This window comes from Salvelinus namaycush, chromosome 16, assembly GCF_016432855.1.
Source record: "Salvelinus namaycush isolate Seneca chromosome 16, SaNama_1.0, whole genome shotgun sequence".
In the NCBI taxonomy this organism is placed as follows: domain Eukaryota; kingdom Metazoa; phylum Chordata; class Actinopteri; order Salmoniformes; family Salmonidae; genus Salvelinus; species Salvelinus namaycush.
The window spans coordinates 9,691,447-9,712,932 of NC_052322.1; the positions used below are offsets into that span (position 1 = coordinate 9,691,447).

Below are 21,486 nucleotides of genomic sequence, written 5' to 3' on the forward strand. Positions count from 1 at the left end.
AATGTGCAGTTTTGTCACACAACACAATGTCACAGATGTCTGAAGTTTTGAGGGAGTGTGCAAATGGCATGCTGACTGAATGACTATCCACCATAACTGTTGCCAGATGTTCATTTCTCTACCATAAGCCGCCTCCAACATCGTTTTAGAGAGTTTGGCAGTACGTCCAACTAGCCTCACATCCGCAGACCACGTGTAACCACAGCAGCCCAGGACCTCCACATCTGAGACCAGCCACCGGGCCAGCTGGTGAAACTGAGGAATATAACTGTCTGTAATAAAGCCCTTTTGTGGGCAAAAACTAATTCTGATTGGCTGGGCCTGGCTCCCCAGTGGGTGGTACTGGCACCCAACTGGGTGGGCTTATGCTCTCCCAGGCCCACCCATGGCTGCGCCCCTGCCCAGTCATGTAAAATAAATAGATTAGGGCCTAATGAATTTCTTTCAATTGACTGAATTCCTTATATGATCTGTAACTCTGTAAAAATTTTGCATGTTGCGTTTATATTTTTGTTCAGTTTACTTACTACTAAACATCACTAAAAATAATAAAAGTATAATCAAGAAAATATTATCAGTACAAGTTGATATTAAAAGCATCGGGCAAGAATAAGAGAAATGTAACGTCCTTTTTATTGTAAATAAACACCTCAAACAAAGTAGAAGAAACAAGCCACAGAAAGAAGAGCAACATTTTGCAGAGGTAGTAGCACAATGCAGAAAGTCCTTTTAAGCCCTCAAAGTTTGCTTTGTGATTTCAGAACATTGAATAAATAATACAGATGTTGCTGTTTTTAGCTTTGTGGAATGCTTTTTACAGCTTACAACCAAAGACAAGTCGTCTGAGGATAGAATATAAAAATCATATAGTATACGAATCAAAAAGTTAACACAATAAAAAAGCATGGAAACAGGACGGTATTCAAGAAAATGCTCATAAATAGTACAAAAACTCACAAAATATAAAATATGAAGCCCAATGCAGTGCACAGTAGCCTACACACAGTAGGGGGAAAAAATACATTTTCAAGCGCCCACGGTTAAAAACTATGTACATTTTGCACTTTCATTAATGCTACAATATCAGGCAGTGGTAGGCTGTTTCCTACCTTTTCATACTGTTGTGTGGGAAAGTGATTTTGCTGAATCATGTGTATCTGCGTTAACATACAGTACAGTAGTGCAGCTTAAATACAAATACCGTACTCTTATCACACCCACATAAAACATTCTTCTGACTACTGAATATCTGACAAATACATTGTTCATGAGGTTTGTGGATAATATGGTGTGAGTCTCAGATGGCACCCTATTCCTTATACAGAGCATGACTTTTAAACGGAGCCCAGTGCACTGAATAGGGAATAGGGTGCCATTTGGGACACAAGCATGATATGCAGTAGTGAGCTTCCACAGTGTTTTTTTTATGGCTCTCTGATGGGGATCTGTTGTTTGCACACGTCCAGACGAGCGCCAGTCCATTGTTTGGTTTTATAACCATCTCTGCTGGTTGGTAGCCATGGCACCCAGGCCTCTGGCCCCGAAGTCTAATCCCGTCCGGTGTGGCGAAATTCCAGACATGGGCTGAATCATCCCAGTATTGCAGTCATACTCCCAAATGTTGTCATAGTCCATTTGCTGGTCATCTGGCTCAAGGTACGAGTTGTGATCTGTGGGGGCAAGAGAAACGATTCCCAGGCTTTTAGTTTTATAGCAGTAGAAGAAGAAGAATAGAAGACCTCGCCCAGATTGGGAAACACTTTTGGACCAGGTCCAATGTATATAACTCTCTCATGGTGTGTGTGAACTGCCGTCTTCGGCTTAACATACAATCGTACTGTACTGTAAAACCAGTACTGTGGCATGCCTATACAACATCACCCACGTTTGTCCTCTGTTTTCTCCTGGGAATTGTGCAAAGACATACAGCTTGAAATGATCACCGGGAATGTCCTAATATCCAATTATATAGTGGGTTATATTTGGAGATAACCTCTTAAAACCCATCCTGTTTTCATATTAGATAAAAGGACCATTAGATATGAGCTATAGAGAGTAGCCCTTGCCCAGTTGTGTGCTGTCAATCACAGCTGGTAGTAACCCTGTCTGGAACAGTGTTCTGTTACACTGGATTTCCCCCCCATGAGACACCTGCACACATGGCATTTAAAGCTGGCCTAAGCTCCATTTCATTGGCACATCTGTGCATTTCCTGCACTTTTCTCTCTGCAGAGATAGCCTGTCTGACTGCATGCTGACAGTGACAGACACACCCAGTCCAATAGTCTAACGTTCTATACTATACTGGCCTATACTGTATGTGTAAATATGCCCTGTTTTTCTTGGAAGTGGTAAAACTACAGTCCCCCGATGAATAGACTTCTGTGTCATAGAGGATTTTGAAGTAAATTGTTACCAACTAAGGCTGATTTTAGTGGGATTTAAGTGTGTGATTTACGATGTGACAATATCATAGAGAGGTTTGAAATGGTGAGCATTCCTTTTTTTTTGTCAGAAAGAAATGCTAAATACATAGTAAGCTAAAGGTAACCAACTTATTTGCTGTTTCAGTTTTAAAACATAGCATAACATAGTATAATTCTCTGGTCCTACCAGTACAAGGTGAAGAATGTTGTTCCATTGTGAGTGCAGTGTGCAAGTTTACATGAGCATGCTTGACATTCTTACCTGATGAGAAACCATATAGCATCTGGGTGGTGTTCATAGCAGGCATCACGGGGAAGACCCTCTGTCAAAAGATGAGGACACAAAGTTGCTTCACATGTACAAGAACAACAAATAGTACTTTAGAGAGGATTATTATAGAGTACAACAAATGGAGATTATACCCACAGTATTCAAAATAAATATGATTGATCCATAATGCATTAACTATGTGCCTTTTAAAGGCAATGTTCCTGTGTTTGTGGAGATTGCATTCAAGGTAAAGGCTGCAGATGTCGGTTTAATTCGAGAGCTTGGGAATACAAGGTTATATCTGCACAAAGATTATCCTGAGATAATTGGCTTTTAAGTTCCGAACCCTCATTGGTTTGAATGGTGTCAGCATTCTTTATCTTGCATTCTTTTTATTTAACAACATGAATTGGGATATTTAGAGTACTACATACTGTAGGTAGAGAACATTGAACAGAACAAGGCTATGTCAATAACTATAATTTTGACAAAAATGAAGATAGAACCTTATGGTCCCAAGTTCTCATTAGAAATTACCTTTGAATGTCAAGCGCTACAATGCTACAACAGAGTATGGATTGAATCCCGGCCACATGCTTACCATACATACAAGGTCAAATAAATATCGCATTTACAACTCCACACTGTAAGTCGCATTGGCCCGTATAAATAAAGTGTCTCAGAGTAGGAGGGATCTACGATCAGCATTCACACTTTGTGAAGGTGAATCATTGAGTTTCAGTTTCTCACCTCCTCTTGCACTGCTTTGGGTGCAGGCAGCAGCCTCAGTCTGGAGACGGCCTTAGCTTTCTGGTCTGGCCCCTGAGGGCCCTCCATCTCCAGCCCCTGGCCCTGGATGAGTACGAGACTCCTCCGGCAGCGCTTGCCCAGGGGAGGGGTGCGCAGCTGGAAGGAGGAGGGTAGGAGATGAGGGTCCTGCTGCTGCTGTGGTGGTCCTCTCACACACTGCTGTTGAGGGTCAGAGGAAGAGAGCATTAGAAAGCCATCAGGTCAAATTGGTAGTAGCAATAGAAGTAGAATTAAAGTAGTAAAGTGCTTTGTGATAAATGTTAAAAGGGCCACATAGATTTGATTGATTGAAAGGAATTGAATTGAACATGTAACATGTTTTGAAATTAAATGTCCCAATTTACATTTAGAGCATTTATTAATTGGATGAAGTCTCTGTCCAATGACAGTCATGCATATACAGCCACTGAAGAAAAATGGACCTCAACCCTGCCAATGTGTCAATGCTGAGACTAGAGTCTAGACACAAAACTTAAATTCCCGGGTGCGCTTGTGGTGTAAACTGAGACGTTTGAATCCAGTATCATGACCCACTTACCGCTGGCTGCTGCCTGAGCCGGCTCTCCTCCTCCTGGGCATAGATGTCAGGGGTGCAGGGCTCGTCATACAGGGGCGACAGGGGCTGCCGGGGGGCGCACATGTCCGAGTGCCGTTGGGGGGCAGAAAGCGACACGTACTTCAGGGACGTCTGTGGAGTGCTCCAGCTGTTGGACTGATCACACAGGGATTTCCAGCGGTTATCATTAGTATTCCGTCACTCACAGTCAGTTTCCTCTCAGCACAGTACATGAATGGCCATTCTCTTTTCTAGCGCTCTCACGCTCAGGGACTAGCAGACGCTAATCATTTAAGCCATACTTAGTGCTGGGATTTGGGGTAGGGTTACCAAGCGGAGAGATGGGGCTAATCTCAGACATGATCTACAGAGGGGTCGGGGTAGTTGGAGGGTGTAGTCTACTAGCGTGACAACTGTCCGAGTTCGTGTGGAGTGTATGCCGCTAGCCTGCTACACTGATCTGTCTTTAGTGTCTTTAGTGGGGCGGCATAAAACAGGTTGCTCTCCCTGAGTGCTGTTACGGAAAGTTGTTTCCTGTCCAGCACTTATGGGGTAATATCTCCCCTAAGACATATCTACTGAATTAAGCTGGAGAGGTACTGTAACATATCATTTTACACCGCTGGCAACTATCCTTCTACTCCTTTAACTGACAGCCCTGTTGTTTTGTGGTAGACTGTTTGGGTTCCAGCACACATGATGAACAGCAAAGCATAGTCCCAGAGGGAATATTCCATAATCAAGTTAGCGACCAGGCTGAAGTTAGTACCTTGACGAGAGGGGCCTTCTCCAGATACTGTTGGGTGCTGGCGCGGTCACAGTGCAGGCCTGAGTAGGGCATGTTGTACACCGGCCCCTCAGGGGTGAGGTAGGAGCAGCGCTGCGGGGAGGAGTAGCACTGCGACAAAGGTCGGAGGTCGCGCTCAGGCCTGGTGTGGGATGACACGCTGTTGCTGCGGCTTCCCAGGCGAGCCATCTCGGTGGACGTGGGCCGACTGGAACTGTACTGTAAGGACACACAGACAGAGGGCAAAGGTCAAGTATGCTCAGTAACATCAAAACTAACAGGGGTGATACGAATGAACACAAAAGGGTGGTGTCCCGGAGTCTCGTTCTGAACTAAAAAGCACCAAGATATTCTCCATTGAGCATGCTTTTTAGTCCAGGGCTTAATTTGGATCCGGGAAATCGGCCCAAAGAGTTCAAACAAATCTGTAATCTGTCAAACCTGTTATGATGCTATTGTTCCTATACCCGCCCTGAAAAGTAAAGTTGTATTCCTGCTTTGCTTGAATAGCACCCAAAGTCTAGCTGATGTTATTCGTTGCCAAAGTGTAAGCAAGGAAAGTTGAAGATTTCAAATCATCTTGATTTGTACCGGGGAGGTGCAGTTCAGTAGCTAAAAGTAGGCTACACACACCAAGGGTGTCTGGGCAGAGAGCTGAGCTGGATGAGCAACCAGTCTACAGGGTCCTTCGTTCTTTAGGGAGTCCGATCAAGGTCTTGATAGCGTACGGCACTTCTGTTGATCCTTGAGATCTCTCTGTTCTCAGGTAACCTGTTGATTGCTAAGGCAGCGAGTAAGTGCCCCTCATTTCTTATGGTCAAATGTGTCTTTATGGTGTTATATCGGAGGGAAAAAACAAATATGTTTTGATCTCGTTTTCGGGAGGCTTCAGGACTTCAGCGTCGGCTTGGGTTGTAACAGGAGAGGCACGGTCTAGACCTTGGTTAATAATTCACCTTTGGAAACGAAAAGTGCTCCTACTGCTCTGCCCAACTCCACCAAAACAAACAAGCTCTTTCATGATAGAGTCCTGTGGACATCAGATACATGCTTTATACCAGCTACGTAAATGCCCACACCACATTCCGTAGCGTAAAAGTACATAACTTTACGTGGGCATACCAGTAGTACACACTCAAATTCACTCTAGTTTCTTAGTAGAAAGCAGACCTCGGTCTTTTTGAGGTGTACTTCATTGAGCTTTGAGTTTGCAATTTCATGTTAATTTAATAGTTTTATTTTGCTAATTGTGGTCTGCTGTCTGTAATTGTTGTCTAATATCTCTCTAGGAGCTGATCCGTCGTCAGGATTGTGGAATAAATCGAATGGTAAGGTAAGATTTGAATGGAGAAAGCTGATCCAAGATCAGCGCTTGCCTTTCTTTTGATCCTATCAGTACTGACACATGCTCCAATGATGCACTTGTGAACGCTCTCTTTACGTGGTGTTCTGGGAAGCACATGACAATTCTGGCCGTTATAGGAACAATGCATCGTTAAAACACTCGTAAGTTCCATCGCTATCAGGAAACCAGGCCCTGGACAACCTAAACCAATCGCAGCTTGAGTATCTGAATGTATTTGACCTATGTATTTGATCCAGGTCTGGTAGAAAGTGTTCAAATGCACACTTACACACAGGGGTTCTGTGTACCCTGGGGACAGAGGGTTGTCCTCGTGTCTGGGGGGGAACTGGAGGTGGTGGGATCCAGACCCTGACCCCCGCCCACTGTGGGACTGACCCAGCCTCAGAGACTCACTCCGACCCTGGCTGTTCCGACCCTGGCTGTTCCGACCCTGGCTGTTCCGACCCTGGCTCTGGCTGTTCACACTCCACCTGTCAAACTCCGGAGCCTAGTTGGAAGAATATAGCACGACGTGTTAACAAATGAAACCAATCAAACGGACAGTCGAACACAGTTAAAATTGAGGTGGAATATAGTTTGAGTTGCACATTAATGGATCATAAATAAGACAACGTGCTTAAAACAAGGTAACTTAGAATGGGTAAATTCATGCAAGATGCATAGCCTTGATATGGCAATAGCCTCCAATATAATGCTGTCCATAGTGGTTCCAATAGAATAGAATGAGGCTATAGTCAAATCAGGGCTAACAAACATATTGCTGCTCTCGGATCAGTTTGCCTTTTAGATCATCATGAATATGAATAGGAGGAAACTGATCCTAAGTCAGTGTCCTACTCTGAGACACTATATGGATAATTAAAGATAGAGTCCTTAGTTGCTCCATCCATTTTTGGACTCCAACTCTTATTGTTCTAATCTAGGATGGTTCTGAGCTAAAGGTGGGGGGGGGGGGGGGTGTCTCACCTCTCTCGGCGTGGGGGTGTAGATGATGTCATAAACGGGGGGCGGGGGACTGAGCACGGGGACATCAGAGGCTTTGAAGTACTGGATCCAGTCGCAGAACTCCCTCTTATCAAGACAGGACACCACGATAGGGTTTATCAGCTTGCCTGGGAAAGCAGAGCCGGTTCATGGATTCAGTCACTCATTGGAGTGTGCATGAGGCAATTTGCACTTAATAAGTGAACTTCATTTGCAATTTAGATTTAAAAACGAGTGTAGCTCAGCGGTCAAGTTACCTTCGATCATGAAGGTATTGGGCTTGACGTCCTGGCAGGGTGTGGTCACAGTGATCATGTTGAGTGGAAGTTTCCCCTGCGATCACACACACACACACACACACTGTTACACACACTTCTGACACACAGACAGATCAGAGGGAGACGATTGCAAACATGACAAAGTATGTCCTTGAGTGTAATCAAGGTGTCATAGGCTATGAGTGACTCATACGAGCTAGAGGTGAGACTAGGGTCAGAGCAGTACATCTACTGTATGCTAAATATCTATACCGCAGCTAAGAGTAAGCCTGAGTACCAGTATGTTTATGATTTCATGCCAACTCCTTGGCATGACAAGGATTTGACATGATGCCACAAACAGATCTGGGACCAGGCTAGCTAAGAGTCTATCCATGGTTCAGCGGGACGTTTTAAAATTACCTTGTAGAACAGGCCGTGGCACTCTTCTGATAGGATGATCAGAGTGGTGGGGTACATCACCAGTAGTCTGTCACTATGCTCCTATAGTGGACACAATGGCAACAATCAACTCTCACTGCATTCAATAGCTAATTCAATGTTCAGTATTTCGCCATGGTGCGGATGTTTGTCTCTCAGGCTGATACAGAGAGACTCATCCATGCTTTCATTACAAGCAGACTTGACTACTGTAATGCTCTCCTGTCTGGTCTACCCCAGAAATCCATTGGTCAACTGCAAAACATACAGAATGCTGCAGCACGGGTACTGAACAAGACCAGACAAGAGCACATAATTGTGCACCACAATACATGAGACGTGCTTTTAAGTTATGTACCCAAGTAGGTCCCTCAGGTCCTCTGGCACTGGCCTTTTAACTATCCCAAAGCCTAGGACCAAGATGCATAGAGAGGCAGCCTTTAGTTATTATGCCCCCAGCCTCTGGAATAGCCTGCCAGTGAGCCTGGGGGGGGCCGAAACTGTGGACATACTTAAAAGAGATCTTACAACACAACTTTGTAGCTTTGCTTTTCCTTAGGGTGCTTTTTAGTCATTCAGTTGATGTTATTCTTCAGTTTTTTATCCTCTTATGTTTGCTGTGTAGTAAATATTTCCGTTTTTATTTTAATCGTTTTTTATTCGTTTTTTCCTGTGAAGCACATTGCTTTGCATTCCATGTCTGAAGTGTGCTGTGTAAATAAAGCTTGATTTGATTTGATTTAGATTGTATCTTGTGTTCAGTGTAAGATGAAGTGTCACGTCTTAGAGCTAATGTGTGTTCACGTCAGATGCAGTGTTGCTGTTACACAGTTCTACTGGGCTTTCTGTGTCAAATATTAAAGGCCCTTACAATGAAACAGTAGCTAAATGCAAGTGGGCTATTATCTCCCAGACCGTGTGTGAGCGCGTGTGCTTGCATGTGTGCGTGGCTGACAGACAGCTGACGTTACAGCTGCGAGGTGAGTCAAGTTGTTGCTTGTGCCAAGCAACTGCCTTTCACACACCCAGTTTACAAGCCCTCAAACTCCCCTCCCGGAAACTTCAACCAGCCTACCGCTATTTCCCACCAAACATTAACTTGCAGATTTACCCCCAGGCTACATGAGTAATGTTTTTTGATAGGATTAAGCCTAGTCAGCAACGGGCAGCATGTATTTCTTTGGCTTCTGTCTTGTTTGGCTAGCAGAGTAACATGTTCTGTAGGAGTCTCAGTAACTGTAGTAGACTCCTGTACTGCCCATACCCTTCCACAAGGTATAGAGTCACAGCAGACAACACCGCCCACTCCTTATGCACTATGTAGTGTGTGTGTGTGTGTGTGTGTGTGTGTGTGTGTGTGTGTGTGTGTGTGTGTGTGTGTGTGTGTGTGTGTGTGTGTGTGTGTGTGTGTGTGTGTGTGTGTGTGTGTGTGTGTGTGTGTGGACGTGGACGTGTGTGTGGATGTGTGTGAACGTGTTTAATTATACTTGTGGGGACCAGAAGTCTCCATAAGAATAGTAAACGAACCAAAAATTTACCAGCCAGGGACATCTTGTTGGTCCCCACAAGGTCAAATGCTATTTCTAGGGGGTTTAGGGTTAAGGTTAGAATTAGTGTTAGAATTGGGTTTAGGCTTAGGAGCTAGGGTAAGGGGTTAGGGTTAGGTTTACAGGGTAAGGGTACGGGTCGTCTAATTTCGCAAAACGACTTAGCAGCAGTCAAGACCATGAATACACTATCTTATTCATCTGTCTTAATATGTTTTCTTTGTTTATGTGCAAGTGGATGGTGCGCATTCAGGGTTCTTTGTTCTAGTGATATTTGAATATTAATGTCAAACTTCCAGAGAAGATGGCCAAATGTTAGAATTTTTTACTGACACGTCATGTTTTAGTGGCTATAATGTTTCAGTGGCAGGTTCTAACATTTCAGTGACAGGTTATAGTGTTTCAGTAACTTGACAGGTTATAACATTTCAGTGAGGTGGGTGTTGTACCTGGCATGGGAGGTGCTGAAGGTGGACTTTGGTCACATAGGTGATGGGCCCCAGACTCTCACGCTGAGAACCCTCCCACTCATAGATGGGCTCTTTACTGATAGAGTTCCTCAGCTCCTCTCTCCCCTCCATGCTCTCCTCTACTTTCTGCTAGAAACAGGTAGACATGTTTACATTAGCGAGGCATGGAAATAATCAACTTTACCCCACCAGTTATGAAGGATAAACATTAAACACATAGCAGAACTTCTACACAGTATGAGCTATTATTGCCATCATTTTGGGGCTTTTCCTCATTTAATAGTGGCACAGTCATACGTAAATAATATCGTATACAACTGTACAATGAAACAAATTGTTCCTACACCAGCTGTTACTATTGGAGGTGGAAGAAGCAACATAGCATTCATTATTTTTTGCTTTTGTTTTCATTCTCAGAACATTGCATTGCTGAAATGTGCCCTTGTACTTGTATTTCATCACCTATTTAATGTATGTGATCAGCCTTTTCCACACATGTGGGTGTAGTCATACTATGACCCAGTGCAGATGTGAGTCTAGTGATGTGGTCGTGGTGCGGTCACAGTCATGACCGCTCCCTGGGATCATGATGCCCTCAAGGAGAGACAGCCATGACTCAACACATCCTGTTGATGGACGACTTTTTAACATCAGGATCAACCCAGGGTGTAGCTCCTACGTTGGCCTACTCAACTGGTTTTCTTTCCTTCAATTCCATCCGACCTGTCATACAAATGAAACAGTATTATTTGATTACCTTAACCCTGGTGTAGGTCTCGAGAGGTGCAATGGGGGTGCCCCCGTTGATCTCGATGTGTTCTTTGAGCAGGCCAAACCACAGGTCCATCTCCTCCTGGTTGGAACAGTAGACAATGATGGGGTTCAGGCTGACACCTGCAGGGGTCAAAGATCATGGGGTCAGAGGTGTCAAAAGGGAAGTGGCTGGCCACCAATGCTTCCAGCTGAAGCCCTACCCTATTCATTTACAAATAGAAAGCTCTACGTTATGCCAAAGGCAGCTTGTCGTCGCCGGTAAATCAAGCTTTTGGGTTTCCTGCTATTTCAGAAAGAAACTATGTAAAAAATATATATAAATAAGTAGAGCTCCCTGTCATGTTAATTACACATTCTGTCAAACTTCCACAAAATATCCCATGTAGTGTCAAAACAGGTTTGGTTACATGTGAAACCACTGACTTACAGTGCATTCGGAAAGTATTCAGACCCATTGACTTTTTCCACATTTTGTTACGCTACAGCCTTATTCTAAAATGAATGAAATTGTCATTTTTTTCTCATAAATTTACACACAATACCCCATAATGTAAAGCAAATAAATGGTTTTCAGAATTTTTTGCAAATGTATAAAAATAATTTTACAGAAATATCACAGAACAATGGAGGCCCCTGTGTTCTTGGGGACCTTCAATGCTGCAGAAATCTTTTGGTACCCTTCCCCAGATCTGTGACTCGACATAATTCCTTCGACCTCATGGCTTGGTTTTTGCTCTGACATGCACTGTCAACTGTGGGACCTTATATAGACAGGTGTGTGCCTTTCCAAATCATGTCCAATCAATTGAATTTACCACAGGTGGACTCCCATCAAGTTGTAAAAACATCTCAAGTATGATCAATGGAAACAGGATGCACCTGAGCTCAATTTTGAGTCTCATAGCAAAGGGTCTGAATAAATAAGGTACTTCTGTTTTATTTTATACATTTGCCAACATTTCTAAAAACCTATTTTCACTTTGTCGTTCTGGGGTATGTGTGTACATTGATGAGGGAAAAATTATTGAATTAATTTTAGAATAAGGCTGTAACGTAACAAAATGTGGGAAATGTCAAGGGGTCTGAATACTTTCCGAATGCACTATACATGTAAACCATTACAGGATAGCGTGAGTGACCTGCGCCCGTATTCATAAAGCATCTCAGAGCATGACTGCTGATCTAGGATCAGGTCCCCCATGTCCATGTGATCTTATTCATTATGATCTAAAAGGTAAAACTGGTTCTATATCACCACTTCTACTTTGAGATGCTTGACACATATGGCCCCCTGCTCTCTTTAGCCTCCTAACAGCTCACCTAGCGGAGAAGTAAAGCCCACCTTCCTCCAGACTGCCTTCCTTCCGAAGAGGAATGTAGCCTACAGAACCTGATGTTAAAAGAGCTGGAATCTCCCTTTATCAGCCCTACACATACCAAAGATAACAGGCGAGATAGCCTCTTTCATTCCATTCCCATTCCCACGCCTTCGTTATTGTTAGCAGGGCAGGCCCCAGGCATAAGTGACATAAGCGATTGCTTAGGAACTGCTCTCAACTTACTTTGGAGAGTTGGAATAGTAGAATACACAAAGTGCAAGTTCAACGTGTGGCTGTGCGTTAGCTGTTTTTCTCTTGTTATGTCAGTTACTGACAATCACTCAATATCATTAACATGGCATAAATCATGGCAAAGTCTTTAGAATATCAGGAAATTAGCTTTAAAACTGCACAAATTTCTCCCCACCCTATGGCAAAATGGGAATAATTGCAGGAAATGTGTTATAAAATTGCTAAATGTTCTCTCCGCCCCATGGCAAAAAGTGTAGAACTGCAGGATATTTACTTTAAAACTTAAATATTTCTCTCAGCCGTCAAGAGAAGGCCACTAAAAAGTTTTTCCCCCTTCCACCAAATCTTGTCTTGGGCCCCCAAAAGGCTAGGGCTGGCCTTGATTGTCAGGAATGCTTGCCTTGCCAGCTGACTGTTCCCTAATCGGCAGCCTTGCTGCTCTTATTTGTAGATTTTCTTTCTATTCATTCCAGCTTTCATTTTTGCCCTTGATCATGACACTCCCTCGATTTAGGCATTTTTCCACGGGTCAAGTGAGGACGGAGAAAGCCTGACAGAGGGTATGACAGGTTATTTCTGGAGCTTAGGCCTATTGTTCTGACCTGTCCACCTCATTAGTGGTCTGGCTGTTGTTATTAAGTGTTATTAACTGACTTATAGGAGTGCGAGAGTCCGGACTACGGGTAGCGCTGTCGACTCCGGACTTCTGAGCCCATTGTGTCCAGCTCCCACTTCCTTCCCTTCGCCACACTTTTCTGGCTGTGTTGCCCTCTCATCTGTCTCCTCCCCCTCTCATTTCAAATGTATCTCTATCAGAATACAAAAATATGAATAAACAGACTTACTCAAGTTATGACTGTTGCGACATGACCCTAACTAAATCTTTGTAGGAACTTCCCGGGACTTTCTAGGGCAGTATACGGGAGTGTACGTGTGCCTATCCATCATGCTAAGTCAACTCCTGTTGGGGCTTTCAGGAAAGCTGATTCATCCGTGTAGCAATGAGGAAGATGTGAAAGATTTTCATTCTGAGATATCGCTGCTGAGCACAATCTCTCACTTGACTCAGAGTTTCGTCAGGCTAACTCTACATGTGTTTCCAGTCAAGTGCACTGCAGCCTCCCTCTAGGTAAATAAAGGCTCTCTCAGAACAGGGAAAACATCTGAAACACAATATTTTATTAAGTCAGTTTGTTCCAAGAAGTATCTCTGAATGTGAAGTATGTTTTGGCCATGCGTAACAAAGAAAACATTTTGGGAATTATAAAGAAATACAAATAAAGAGACTTCGAATTCTCCATGACTTGAGCTGACTTCATGTGTCTACAACAAGTATCATATTAGTGTCATGTTGGATTCAGAGAAACAACGAAGATCCCATTATCAAACACATTTCAATCCCAAACCATTACAACTCTAGCCCAGTTATCAGGTATCTCTGTGCTTTAACCAACTCCTTTGACCTTCATTGTCATGCCATAGAACAGACAATAGAGAAGCTGACTAAGGCACATCAGATATGGCAACCATGCTCAAATTAAGCGTACAACTATTTTTGGTCATCATTATCAAAGACACAGTGAAGTTGATAATGAAGTCCTTGAACATTTGGAGATCAGGGCAAAGCCTCTCAAAGAAGGAGTGCTGATCTAGGATCAGTTTTGCCTTTAAGCTAGTAATTAATAAGATTACATGGACAGATCCTAGATCAGCACTCCTACTTTGAGATGTTTGTGGATACGGGCCCAGATCCTAAGAGGCCAAACTAGTAGGCGTTAATTAGGGTGCCCCTGGAATGTGCTATAGATTATATGTCTTCACAGGGCTGAGAGCGGGCCCTGGCCTTTCTGCCTCGACAGCTGAGAGAGTTCAGGGGCACCTGTCGTTTAACAAGTGGGGCCTTCAAGAGAGGCTTGGCGCCCTGACCGAGAGCAGAGGGGCAACTCTAGTTAGTTTTGGTGGTTGAGGGGAGGTGAAAGGGGTCATGGCACTTTTGAATCACCGGAACGTCGGAACATGGGAAACGCCACCAGTTGAAAATAGCATGTGATGTTCGGCTTGGGATCGTGAAAGTGAATGTGGGCTCTGTCTGTCTTTGCTGAGAGAGAAATGAAACTTGAGAACCGTTTCGCTTTACGTCATGTTTTTGCACACGTCATCCATTGACAGCAATACAAGATTCCCGTGACAGTCGAGTTATGCGCACGCATCTCAAGTAACTTTGAGACTGGTCGAAAGAAGACGGGCATTTGGACACTACAATATTGGTGTTTTTATGCAAATGTGAACCAACATTCCTACATTTTTGTCTCACATGTTGAGAATTAAACCTTGCCTACCGCACCACTGAGTTACAGAGAAGCTTGAAGCTGGCCTTTGAATCATAAACAACTATAAATAGCCTACAAGACGATCCAATGGCAACTCAACACAGACTGATTGGCTATAGTCAATAGAAAATATAAAACAGACTATTGCAACATTTCAGCGCTCCATGCTGTCCCAGTTCTGAATACCACGAGCACATGAAGTTAATCGTTTTTTCAAGTAAAAGGCCAACTCACCGTTGATCTGTAATGCAAATTCCTGGGGTTGGCTGGAGTTACAGTTTTCCTGCAGGTTGCAGATGGTGAGCTCTTTCAGAGGAAGAGTCCCCTGCACAGCACAAAACACAAGTCAAATCTTTGTCGTTCAATCATTCCATTTCATCATACAGTATCATTGTCGGGACCATAGAAATATACTATATAGAAAGGATGGGGTACACTGTTTTTCAAGCGTACTGTACATCATAACTTCATTTTTGCCATTCTCCATTCTCTGTAAACTTAAGGAACAATAACATTTTCAAACCTATATGAATTGAAATCAGCCACTCCCCTTTATGTACTCTGAACATTTTATGACTCTAGGACCGAGAATTTTTTTTCAAAATAGCTTCTGAAGTTTGGTGATTTTATGATCATAATTTGTTTCAGTTTTGGAGATACACGGTTTTGGTCCAATAGTGACGATATCGTAGTCCGGTCTTGTGTTTTGCTTTTGTAAAAGATTTCAATCTAATTACATTTCTAATTTCCTGCAAATATCGCTATTAGTTGGCTTGAAACTAAAGCCAGCCAGGTGCATTTATGATTGTATCAGGCCTTACATTTGTCATCATTTACTCAATGACTAATATCCAATATCCAGCAGCTTCCCATCCTGTCACTGAGTCTGGTGCGAGTCTAGTGCTAACAAAACATAGACACTGTACCACAGTGATTCATGACTGCTCATACTTTGCGAGACAGGTTTAGGAGACAGAATCATACACATTATGTTTACCAACACACAAGCCGTTGGCAAGGAACGTGTGTCTCGAGGCATAACAGAGATTGAGAACGATGGAGCCGTTACATTTTAGTCATTTAGCGGATGCTCTTCTACAGAGGGACTTACAATCACTGCACTGACACTACTGTGTCATGGTAAACATTTCCTCACCATTTCAGTGATTTGCGATCATCACTCATTCATTTACAACATTTTGACAGCAATATATCCATAGATAACATAACGGCAGCCTTTGAAAAACAGTTGGCTGGAAAGCCTCACCTGGTAGGTGAGTCCAGTGGTGTTGTTGGAGACGAAATGAAGGTGTGTCTGGAAAAGGTCCAGGTAGCAGTCATGCACATCCTGCAGAGAGAGAGAGAGAGGTCATAGCCGATATCGTCAAACCCAATCTATGCAGGATTTAAGGTCTGGAACTTGAAGCCAGAACAGTATAACACCAGAATCCCAGAATCTACTTTCAGCTGGTCTAATAACACCAACTGGAATATCACGTTATGACTATATGTTTATCACGGTGGTCCTGAGGGGCAACATCGTCTTTGTGTCTACACAGACATCTGCACTCTGTTTCTCTGATGATCAAAAGGAGTGGCGTCTTGACACAGTGCAATTGATGTGTCCTAAATGGCACCCTATTCCTTATAAATTACACTACTTTTGACCAGAGCCTAACATCCTGTTTGTCCTGTCAACAACATCCTGTGTTTCTAACGGGTTGGTCTTATTCTTAATGATCCTATAATGCTGTCAACGTTGATTTGACTGTCATTTTACACCTATAGGAAGTGGTGTGCTGGGACTTGGATTATAAGGACTTGTGTTATTATGAGGACTTGTGGGATTTCCCAAAGAGCCACTTGTGATTTACAATCACTTCCTGACATTTGACAAGCCTAGCCCTCAACTGTTTTAGGGTTCACCTCTTTTTCAACAAAATAGTGAAGAAATACTTCCTCGCTTTGCGTTCGACATTGCATTGAGTTACGAAACAATGTGTTCTTTCTCCTATGACCTCATCCAACACTCCATTCTTTCAACCTTTTTCTCTCTCCCTCTTCTTGACAGCATGGTTGCAACTGTGACAGATTCCCACGGTTGGGCGCCTGTTTTTCCATATACCTGTTCTGAGATCAGCCCTGAGTTTGTCTCAGGGAGGTGTTTCCCCTCAGCATGTTCAAACACAGGTCCCCTAAGCTGAACCCTGTTTTGATTCATCACTGCCGGTCACCGCGTCAATGTTAGCTAAGCGCTTCACACTGCCACAGAGCATAGGCTACATCCTGTCCCCTCCACCTGTTTGTTTGGTTCACCTCCCGCCGGGGTGACTAACACGCTGTTTCACTGTGGGGCTGAGGCTTGTTTAAATACCTCATTTATCACAGTGACTGTGTGGAGATATGTTTATTGTACTTTATCGTTGTTTCATCAATGTAGTTAGTTAAATACACTATATATACAAAGGTATATGGACACCCCTTCAAATTAGTGAATTTGGCCATTTCAGCTACACCCGTTGCTGACAGGTGTATACAATTGAGCACACAGCCATGCAATCTCCATAGACAAACATTGGCACTAGAATGGCCTTACTGAAGAGCTCAGTGACTTTCAACATGGCACCGTCATAGGATGCTACCTTTCCAATAAGTCAGTGGTTCGAGCCCTGAATGCTGATAGGTTGAAAGCCGTGGTATATCAGACCGTATCCCACGGGTATGACAAAACATTTATTTTTACTGCTCTAATTACGTTGGAACCAGTTTATAATAGCAGTAAAGCACCTCGGGGGTTTGTGATATATGTCAATATACCACGGCTAAGGGCTGTGTCCTAGCACTCCGCCCTTAGCCGTGGTATATTGTCCATATACCACACCCCCTCGGGCCTAATTGCTTAAATATAACCTTGAGGTAATGTAACATATCACACTAAATGGAGTGTCACTGATTTACGTACAGAATAATACGAATTGCCCCGAGACCAAGTTGGTGCGTGTGTGCATGTCTGTGTGTGTATGTCTGTGTGTAGGTGTGTCTCACCTGGCAGTGGAGAAAGCGGAAACGGACTTTAGAATGGTGGACCATTCTGCCGTAGTTCTTGACATTGATGCTGCTCTTCTTCCAGCCGTGGACCGGGTCGTAAGGGAACTTAACGTTCTCGATCGTCTGCAGGTCTTTATGGGTCATTTCCTGCAACCGACAATCACGTCAATGACCATTAGACCGCTGTACACAACAAAATAACGTTGCCCTTTCCTGTAGTCAATGACCAAAAGCGCCCTCTTTGGCCCCATGGGTGGAATGTTATTAATATTTTTCATATTTACATCATTAATAAAGTGTCAAACAGTTTTGTTATATTTCAGTCTTCTGTGATGTATATAAAGTGTAATATTGGGATGCAAACTCAAAATGTAATACATTTTAACTCTACATCTGACATGGTACAGGTGTCTCCTTATTCAAAAGTCTACTTTTGTTTCAAAGTAGACTTGTTTAAGACGACCAAGAATCACTCTGTGTGACCTTGATTTAGCCCACTAGAGTAAAAGGTTAAATAAGTTTGCTTGTTATTAAGACAAGACTAACGTAGAGGTAATGTGTTTTCTTAAAGGGTTATTTGGTTGTCCCTGTAGGAGAACACTTTTCTGGGTCCAAAGGTACAGGGACAGAAGGGTAGCTCATCTTAGATAGATATATACTGTATACAGGTACGGACATAGTAAGTGTGTTGTCTGACATGGTGAGATGAGACATTATGACATGAAATATTTGTGTACGTTAATGAAATATGTCTACGGTAGAGAGAGAGATGCATATTTTCAGCAGTCCCTACCTTCCTCGGGGTGACAGTGCAGAGGATATTGATGATGCTGTTGGACTTCTCCTGTCCTTCCTGGGGATTATTTTTACGGAACAAGCGGCTGCTGCTCGGGAGGAGATGGAAGGAGGAGAGGGAAGGGGGGGGAGGAGAGTGAGGGGAGGGAGGAGAGTGAGGGGAGGGAGGAGAGAAGCATGTGTTAGAACTTGCTCTCCCATGTTTACCATACAGGCATGTAGCCTAGCCTATCTGCTTGCTGTGCTACCAGTTGGGTTCCCAATGGCAGATAAAAACAATGAGTTCAAGACAAATGTGTTTCTTTCTGGAGAGTTCTCTTGTCTGGTTTTTGTTTTGAAAGTGTGTGGAGTGTAAAAAAAACAGCTTGGTGCTGCATTGTAAATCTGGCCTTTTTTTCTCCAAGTGGTCAAGTTCCCATTCCAATCCAACCCTTGCTCTTTTTTTCCCTTGACAGCTTAATGACTGTCAAAACATGGTTTGTGTCTCATCGTGTCATCTCAATTGACCAGGAACCCCCTTGTCAGTTCCGTTCAACATCACCAATTTAAATGAGCAGAACAATCGGGGCTTGTGTCTGAGATAGGCAGGGCATGAATAGATCAATCAGGCTTCAATGTCTTCCTTTGTCACGACTGACCCCCATCTGTTATCATTAGTGTCACATCTTTATAACGAAGCTTTTCCGGTGCATTGATAACAGACGGAGTCAACTTTTACAATCTCCCTCGAGTCTATCTCCCTGTGTCCAATCTGAATGTAGTTAGCATAACAAAAAAGACATTGTTCGCGCTATGTGGGAATCAACTTCGGATCAGTATCTGATAACTAACGAACATGACTGGCAAGCATCAATCATGAAATAAAGAGATCACAATTTTGCAGGTTCTTGTTCTTTGAGATCTGAATAGAACAATATGTCGTGTACACTGACTGTCTGACGCAGTCCAGAAATGTCAATTCAAAGAGGAATGCAGATGATAGACAGGTAGCTGCGAACCTAGCATTCTTTGTGTCACTGGATTGGCATTCACATTCACTCGCTTGGCTCTGTAGGGAATACCTGAACACTGAACCTGGCCTGTTTCCCTAACACACAGACAGCAGGACATAGAGGAAGTGAGAACACTGATGTTATTGTTCCAGGTTGAACAATCAATTCACCTGTGTGTGTGTGTGTCTGTGTGTGTGTGTGCATGCGTGCGTGCGTGAGAGAGAGCCCACTCTGGAATGTTGATGTACTTGTAGAGTATATTGTTCCAAACAATGTCTTAAAATGAACAGCATCCAAAAAGAGTCGTTTTGAGATATTCATATTAAATAAATGAATGTGAAACTGTGTATTTCAGAATCTAGACATTCTCCATATTTTAGAGCACACTGCAAGGAGTGTAATGACACCAATATGTTGTCTGTATCATGTGCGATTCCCAGATCATAAGGTCTTACAGAAAGCATTTCTCCGAGGCTCAGAAAGTCTTGATTTATTTATACTGATAGTTCATTAAAGTAGCATAAGAAAGTCCTGATTTATTTATACTGATAGTTCATTAAAGTAGCATAAGAAAGTCCTGATTTATTTATACTGATAGTTCATTAAAGTAGCATAAGAAAGTCTTGATTTATTTATACTGATAGTTCATTAAAGTAGCATAAGCTTACAGCACCGCTAATCAATACTTGAGCAGTCGTCCAACCCATACAAGATCATTCTTTCATGACCAGGATATTGACACTTCATGTTCCGACAGTGTTCCTATTCAATTCGAACCAGTCTATTCTATTCTAACGGGGCTTAGATCCTGATAAGAAAAAGCAACCATATTATCTGACAACCGACATATCATCTTAGATGCAAATAAGAGGCAAATGCTAACTGCAGTACACACATACAGTTTTAAACACAGTTGTGATTATGGTTCACACAGTCAGAAAGATATCACTGCTCATGTGCTCTCATGTACCTATGTGATCCTGACTCTGACCCCATAAACCTCACAACCTCCATTTAAACCATACAACCTAAACGCTGTGAAATACTAGGATTCCCTACCAGCTGAAACAGCCAGTCTAAAATAACACACCACAACGAATGAGCCAGACATGTATGACATTTAGGCTCCGTCTTGAACAAACACCAGAAGTACAGTGAAAAGACAAAGTTGAGTGTTTTGTGAGGGATTGTTATTCCTTCCTTACCTGTTCCTGCGTATGAAACTCTTGCTGGAGAACCTGAAGTTGTGTTGAGGAACACATGACATGCTACTCCCCATGTTGCTCTACTGTTGTTGGGGCTGTAACCTCCTCTGTAGACGTCCTGTATTTTATTCCCTGTGTGATGGTGAATGTGTAATCCAAAGCAGACTGTATGGTGGTGTGCTCCTTGCTGAAGTCAGGCAGATACTGAGGGAGAAGTGGGCAGGGCGAGTGCTGTATAGACAGACTGGTGTGTGTGAGGGAGTGAGAGTGTGTGTGTGCAGGGGGAGGGGCTTTGAGTTGTGACAGTGTGTGTGTGTGTGTGTGTGTGTGTGTGTGTGTGTGTGTGTGTGTGTGTGTGTGTGTGTGTGTGTGTGTGTGTGTGTGTGTGTGTGTGTGTGTGTGTGTTCGTGTGTGTGTGTGTGTGTGTGTGTTCGTGTTTGTGGGGTGAGGGATTTCGCACCATGCCTGGGATCCCTCTGTTAAAGCCATTCCACAACAAAGACGGGGCCCAGCGAAATGTGCCATTTCACACTTTTCACCAGCCAAATGGCCTCCTCTCAATGTTTGAAGGCCATCATGAGAAGATACAGGTCACTCTGAATGATGGTGGTTGATGGTGGTGTCAGACTGGGGCATGTCTGAGCATGAAATTGCCTGTGGCCCAAAGGAGTGTTTATTATCGACCCACATACTTTGAGCACAACAAATTAATTCTGAAATGTAAGTAATGTTAATGTATTTTACCTTTATTTAACTAGGCAAGTCAGTTAAGAACAAATTAATATTTACAGTGACGGCCTACCCCGGCCAAACCCTAACCCGGACGACACTAGGCCAAAAAACGGCATACAACACT

General features: G+C 43.2%; 1 protein-coding gene across 2 annotated transcripts; it reads right to left on the bottom strand.

Moving 5' to 3' along the window:
* Positions 1–486: 486 nt before the first annotated feature.
* On the bottom strand, positions 487–20,817 carry plekhn1 (pleckstrin homology domain containing, family N member 1). Of its 2 annotated transcripts, none has more exons than XM_039009980.1 (16): positions 20,631–20,817; positions 18,432–18,522; positions 17,636–17,785; positions 15,858–15,938; positions 14,825–14,915; positions 10,673–10,809; positions 9,895–10,041; positions 7,881–7,961; positions 7,458–7,533; positions 7,183–7,328; positions 6,485–6,703; positions 4,833–5,069; positions 4,046–4,219; positions 3,448–3,666; positions 2,689–2,749; positions 487–1,670 (listed from the first exon to the last, which is right to left on the bottom strand). In XM_039009980.1, exons 1-16 carry the CDS (start codon positions 20,702–20,704, stop codon positions 1,492–1,494), a joined length of 2,163 nt encoding a protein of 720 aa, XP_038865908.1. In that variant the 5' UTR covers positions 20,705–20,817; the 3' UTR covers positions 487–1,491. The 2 variants fall into 2 exon arrangements, with proteins under 2 accessions (XP_038865908.1, XP_038865907.1); XM_039009979.1 differs by having other exon boundaries at positions 9,895–10,044.
* Between the last annotated feature and the right edge of the window lie 669 nt (positions 20,818–21,486).

What these genes read in the sequence shown, in the direction of transcription:
- plekhn1 (XM_039009979.1), bottom strand. Translation starts at nt 20,704, where the DNA reads ATGGGGAGTAGCATGTCATGTGTTCCTCAACACAACTTCAGGTTCTCC. An exon ending in CCACTGGACTCACCTACCAG is followed by an intron (nt 14,916 to 15,857) that starts GTGAGGCTTTCC and finishes TGTGCTGTGCAG; the next exon opens with GGGACTCTTCCTCTGAAAGA. An exon ending in GCTATATGGTTTCTCATCAG is followed by an intron (nt 1,671 to 2,688) that starts GTAAGAATGTCA and finishes TTGCCCCCACAG; the next exon opens with ATCACAACTCGTACCTTGAG.